At 35.2% G+C, this 6,497-nt stretch overlaps 1 protein-coding gene across 1 annotated transcript; it reads right to left on the bottom strand.

The window, feature by feature from the left end:
* Nucleotides 1-439: 439 nt before the first annotated feature.
* On the bottom strand, nucleotides 440-5,560 carry LOC133324865 (protein three rows-like). Its single transcript, XM_061533694.1, has 6 exons — nucleotides 5,255-5,560; nucleotides 4,165-5,181; nucleotides 3,061-4,038; nucleotides 2,069-2,926; nucleotides 1,794-2,003; nucleotides 440-1,717 (listed from the first exon to the last, which is right to left on the bottom strand). Exons 1-6 carry the CDS (start codon nucleotides 5,558-5,560, stop codon nucleotides 440-442), a joined length of 4,647 nt encoding a protein of 1,548 aa, XP_061389678.1.
* Nucleotides 5,561-6,497: the final 937 nt, after the last annotated feature.

Raw genomic sequence — 6,497 nt, 5'->3', positions numbered from 1 at the left:
CATATTCTGCAATAAAGGTTAATCTAAAGCATTTTCATTTAGCAGCGATACACCAGCAATCTTAACTGATGGTAAAATTCATACTGCAATTTGTCTGTCGAATCCTGTTATAAAAATCATCATGAACACCATGTTTGACAGTTCTCTTAAAAAATCACTGATTTGCTTTGCCTTAGCTTAAAAATAGAGAATGCTAAATGAAATACCCTTCAATTAGGTCAGTATTAGTAGAAACGTTTATTAACTAAATTATTAAAAAAAAAATTACAACGTAGAAAGACAACAAAAATTAAATTAGGAAAATCCGATATAGCTGAATGAAAATATAAAAAAATTAAGCAAAATTAACAAAAAGTATGTTAAAAAATATTCTGATGTTAAGAAGTTTATTGTAACTGAAGATAGTTTATTTAAGGAAAAATGTGTATTGTATAAAAAATTAGATTACATCACCACGTCGCCTTCGAGTACTTCTTAAATTTATTTCGCTTGTTGTTGTTGTTGACTTGATTGCCGAATCCAATATGTTTTTGTTGCGTGTACGACTACGCGATTTTGTTACAATCGGTTTTGTAACTTCTACCGTCTTTAGACTGGGCGAATCTTCTAAGATAATGATGGGGGTGGGTTTCTTGGGTGATTTGCGTAAGCGGGTACGACCCCTTTTCGATTTATCGCCTAAATCTAGATTTTCTAATTTTGTTATTAAATCTGAAGTATTTTGTGGTTGATTCTCTTTGGTTGGTAAATTTTCCATTGATGATGATGTTGAGGATAGTGAAGATGATGAGGATGAGGCTAAGATGGAGGACGGTGGGGCATGTTTAGTGGTGGCTAAGGATGGTGTGGGATCTTTTTTGGCTATTTTCGGTTTTGAGGATTTGACTAAAGGTGTTTTCCTTGAATATGTTTTGGTAACTTTCGGGGTTGTATATGATGACGACGATTCCTTGGAAGGCTTTGTTTCTCTATTTTTGTTTACCACCACCATGTCATCATCATCCGAATCTACTATTATTTCAATGTCATCTTCACAAATATTAAATTTCGGTTTTGGCTTCGTTTTTGTTTCTGGACTGGAATTACTGCTACTATTTGTTGGAAGATGTTTGCGTTTACAAATTGATGCCACACTGCTAGCGGTAGGTTGTTTTTTATTTGCGTTTTCTAAGACATTTTTCTTGTTGCTTCTTGTTACTTCTTCGGGTGAGATATTGAATTTTTTGGTAATTTTGACCTTTTCATTACCTAAGATTATTCTGCTCTCTGTGTGTGGTAGTGGTTGTTTGATATTTAATGCCTGCTGTACAGCCGATAATTGTAATTTAAAATTCACCCTATAGACAACATCAACTTTCCATTTCATTGCATCACAAATTTCCAGGCCATAGTTAAGGCATTGCAATGCCTTGTCATGTTGACCATTGGCCCGTAGATAGTTAACATAATGTTGCATGGCCATAAGTTGTATACTTTTAAAAAAGTTTCGATTAAAGGCATTTTGACGCATTTCCAACCACTCTCTACCTTTTTCATAGAATGGCTGCAGTTGCACGTAATCCTCAACGAGAAAATAAAGACGAGCATTCAAACAGCCGATTAGAAAATAAGTCCAATCCATAAGTTCATTTTGTGGCAGTGTTTTGCTATCGATTTTAAATTTAAAATAATTTTTTAAATTTGTTATTTGAGCCTCAGGACGTAAATGTAATTTTCCCTGTTATGCAAATTGGAGGAGGAGACGAATTCTGATTATTTTAATTTGAAATTAAAATTATTTTAATTTTGCTTACCGTTTTAATGGGCGATAATTGCACCTGGGCCAGGCGTCGTGCAGCCTCTATGTCATTATGATGATTTAGTGACGACAGTATGTCATTGTGAATCTCCGATAACACGGGGTTATTACATTTCACCTCATCCGTGGCGGTTTTAACAGAATTCCCCACCAATTCTTTTAAACCTCTAATACCCATGACATATTCAATTATTTTCATTTTAGTCTGAAAATCAAAAGAAACTAAATTAAAAAAATACACATTTTTCAAAATCTCACTGAAAAACTCACCTGAGCCTGATCAACATATTCCATTTGTAAATTAATCCACATCCATGAACACATAATCTGTGCCAAACGCAAAGCAAAACCATACTGCACGGCACATCGACAGGCCGCAATGAAAATTGAATTAAGGAAATTATCATACAAACGATTAGCTGAGCATTCGGCCATGTCCTGGGTCATATTTGAAATTAACATATTATAGGACAAAGCATCGCCAGAACCAAAAGAAAAATCCCGCAAACGATCCAATGTCCTTTCCATTTCATCCATTAAGCATTGATTCAATAACAAATTCTCAGCCTTCTTTGGCACAGCAGGAGTAGCATCACCAGCCGTCAATTGGCGATAATGCTTCCACAATAGACGATATCGTATTATATCTAGTGTAAACATAACAATATCGTAACATCCTTGACGTTCGCTAATTTCCTCATGTTTCTCTTCGACAAACTGCAACAATATTTGGGCATAATTATATCTCCCGCTGTTGGCATAGTAGTAAGCAATCTGCAAGGTGGCCAGAAATATAGCATTTTGCCTACGTCTTGTCAGGCTTGCTAGTTGTTCCAAGCCCTGGGTTATATGCGGTAAATGTAATTGAATTTCTTTTTCCAAGTCAAGGCAAGAGGTGGCATCGCCTTTTTCATATAACATCGATAGCTCACAAAAGAATGTAAGACTTGTTAGGGCCGAACAACTATTCAACACCAGTTGTGAGATTTTATAGTGTAACAGCCAAACATTTGAGGCATATTCCAGATAATTGCCAAATTGTAAATACTGAGCCAATGTTGTAAGATCATCGATAATGGCTTCCCAGTCGAGAATGGCATCTTCACTGGATATTTGTTCAATATCGAACTGGAAATAAAAGAAAGATGGTGAATTAAAAATGAATTTTTCAACAAGACAAACACATATTTCTGATTTTTTCAAAGCTTTGATTTTGAAATAATATTTTTTTAGCACGTTTATTATTTATCTTTTCTACTCACCCTATCGTAGAATTCTTGAAAAGCAACAAACCCATCATAGGCCAGCTTAACATATTGCAATTCATTACAAATGGTCATCTTTTCCATTTCTTTATTCAGCAACAATTGTTCCAATTGATTTTCGCCGAAATCTTTTGTCTCCAACGGGGTCGTTTGTGATCGTTGATTGTGATATTCTTGCAACAATTTCGTACACGTATGACCATATGTTAAGTGATCCAAACGACTCAGTCCAGTTTTGGTACGTAAATACTTATGTATGGAATGGAATTTTGGTACCTGAGCGGTGGTGAGTTTTGTGGCTCGTGCCGTTATCACAAAGTCATAATACGATTGGCTAGATGCTATTAATGATTGCATTAAATTTAGATTCGACCTGTAATATTTGACAGTGTGTTGCACCTCCAACCAGTGTAGAAGTTTTTTGCGGCATGGTTTCAAGTGTGGCCGCAATGGATTTGTGCTACGCATTAACGAATGCAATATACAATTTTCATGTGGTGGTATGACGACGGGGGTGTCCGTGGTTTCTTTGGTTTGACGTTGTTGTTTTTGGGCCTGCTGTTGTTCCTCTTTGAACGCATCACTATAGTACATACTGATTTGTCCACGTATTTGGGTGAAATCTATTTCCGAATTTAAATGCAGCAGAGAGCCAATGTAACATAACTGCATTTCACGTATTTGTGCGACATCTGCACCGAAACATTGTACTGTGGCTTTATAGATACGCCTTACCAGCAAAGGCCACTCGGTTTCGGAAAATTTGTGATTTATTTTCAAATATAATTCAGCTAATTTCATGCAAGTTTTCACCTGTTTTGCAGTGCAGGCACTAACAGCAGCCTGCTTAAAACGTGTCAATAAGAAGGCTATATCTTGCGATTTATCATCAATGCAGTCCATTTTGTCAATTATTTTAAAGGCATGACTGATAATTAGCAGTAAGGGTTTTTGTAACAATTCCGCATAGATGTCCTGGAAGAAATGAAAATAAAAGAGAAAATTATATCAAATGTAACAGAAAAAAATATGGCGTGGATTAAAAAAATAACTTTTTCAAGTCGTGGATTAAAAAAAAGGTATTCCGAAGATTAAACTTACCTTCATATTACTATCCTCTCCCCCCAAATCATCATCCACCACACAGACAGCATCCTCCTCTTTGGGTTCATTTTTACAATTTTGACAATATAAAACAAACGTCGATAAGGCAGCATTGGCAAATGTTAAAATGATATGTTTACGAAAACTGGAACAACAGCGGATATTATTTAATTTTGTTTCAGCTACAATACAAGGTGCCAATTTCATTGTTTCCAATAGAAACATTAAGAGAGCCTGATACGATTCGATATGTTTCATTTGTTTCCAAAAACCACCGAATATCGATGTATTTTGCATCTGAGTATGCAAGGTACTTATGAAGACCAATAAGTCTTTGAACCACAATTGATTCATGGCATTTTTGGAATATATCTCAAATCGAGATTTAAAGCCATCACAACATTTTGTAATGGCATCTACAAATCCTTCGTTGGGTCTTTGGGTGCTGCATATTATTTTCAAATATTCATAAAGTTGTCCAAATAATTCGGCTATGACTTTGTCTGATTTTAAATTGCTATCCACAGTGCAATATTTCAAGAGTAGTACAGACAATTGTGTTTGAAAATTATCAATTGTATCGAAGACAATGAAATTATTCAAAGTTTCAATTATAAAGTGGGCTTTTTGTTGCGTTTCCTCTTTTGTTGGTTGAGGCAGACGTTGTTGGCTTTGCAGCCGAAACAAAGCGGCAAACATGCGAGCAACCTTTTCCGTCGCTACAGAACTAAATAATTTTTGCATTTTTGTATATCCCGTGGGAAACAGACACTGCAGGCACTTTTGTAGCACATCCTTAATTTGCAAATTAAATTCTTTGTTTCTATCTAACATTTGTTCAAACAGAACCTGCAGATTTTCCACAATGTGATTCAGTTCTGTGTGACCATTTTGCAGGAACATTTGATTACAATACATAGAAACAAAGGCCAAACAGAGATCTTCCGTTTGTAGTTTACTAGGCGGCAGATCACAGATGTAGTAATAGATTTTAGAGGCATACTCACAATGTTTCTGAAAAAAAAAAAATAGGAAAATAATTATTTATAATAAATCGAATTTGGTTAAGATTGTCCTCCATCCTCACCTTAGCAACCAAATGATAATGGAAGTAGCGTAAATTATTCACATATGCCGACCAATATTTATCACTGCATTCCGGTTTCAGACTATCCCCAAAGATCTCTGTTATAATTTCACAGTATATCTGCGGATGTTTTAATTCACATTTAGCTATACCACTGAGGATACAACAGGCAAACATAAGCTGGTGTTTCGTTGCATCCTGATGGCTGGATTCTCCGTAGCGTTTGAAGTACTTTCGAATTTGTTGTTGTGCAGCTAGGGCCTCATTTTCACTGCCTCGTAGTTCATTTTCGAAATTATTTTGCATATTGTTTTTCAATATAACACATATAAAACATTTAAATTAAATAATTACAATAATTACTATAATTCAATATTTATTCCATTTATTTCACAAAGAAAGATTCCAAAGACTCTTTGAATGAAATAGCTGAAATAGCGCTATTGTTTTGAATTTCAAATGGCATCTAGGGTTATGTAGGCCGTTTTTCGGCCAATTGGTAATCGAACTGTGATCGATGACAAATATAGTATGTAATAACGACCTCAATGTCTTTATTACATTTGGTCTGTTCCCGTACTGCAAGAATCTCCTCGGTTTTACTATTTTCTTCGATAGCATAAAGGCAAATTCGTTATCGCAGTAAAAAGTAGTAGCTTCTTGCAGTACGGGAACAGACCAATTTAATACGTCATAATGAAGTAACAGTAGGTTTACATAGTACTGGATTTAGTTAATCCCGTTGATTTCAGAACATAAATGCCAAATAAATCCTCATTGTTGATGATGAATGACGTGCTTGAATGTTCAGGTGGCCAAACAAGCAAAAGTTGAGCCAAACAAATCTAGGTCGTGTAAAGCGGTGTACACACTATCATTTTTGACTGTCATTTTTTTATCGATTACTGACTGTCCAACAACCATTAATATTTTTGTGGTTGCCTGATGAGTGACAAACATGTGAGGCCACACTATCAAACAAGCAAAATTTGGGCAAGAGTGCCATTCAAAAATGATAGTGTGTACACCGCATAAGAAGCAATCGTTATCGGCAATTTTCGATTAAAAATCTCCAAACTGTCAAATTTTTTGTTTATGTTTTCATACGATTAAGTCAAAATTTAAAACATTTTGACATCTCGGATGAAATCATCGAACGACCTTATTATTGGACCATGGTTTGTATTTCTTATCGAACATTTCGATAATCTATTGGTCGAATACGTCTTCATATCCCCGAAAT

This window comes from Musca vetustissima, unplaced genomic scaffold (genome assembly GCF_032173495.1).
Source record: "Musca vetustissima isolate MV318-11 ecotype Yass unplaced genomic scaffold, APGP_CSIRO_Mvet_v1 utg4643, whole genome shotgun sequence".
NCBI lineage: Eukaryota > Metazoa > Arthropoda > Insecta > Diptera > Muscidae > Musca > Musca vetustissima.
Note: the sequence above shows the minus strand (reverse complement) of the source record. Positions and strands in the feature narration are given on the sequence as shown.

Excerpts from the sequence above, each read along its gene's own strand:
- LOC133324865 (XM_061533694.1), bottom strand. The coding sequence starts at position 5,560 with ATGCAAAATAATTTCGAAAATGAACTACGAGGCAGTGAAAATGAGGCC. Across the intron at positions 5,182-5,254 it reads ATTATCATTTGGTTGCTAAG|AAACATTGTGAGTATGCCTC; the intron begins GTGAGGATGGAG and ends TTTTTTTTTCAG. Across the intron at positions 2,927-3,060 it reads TTCAAGAATTCTACGATAGG|TTCGATATTGAACAAATATC; the intron begins GTGAGTAGAAAA and ends TTTTATTTCCAG.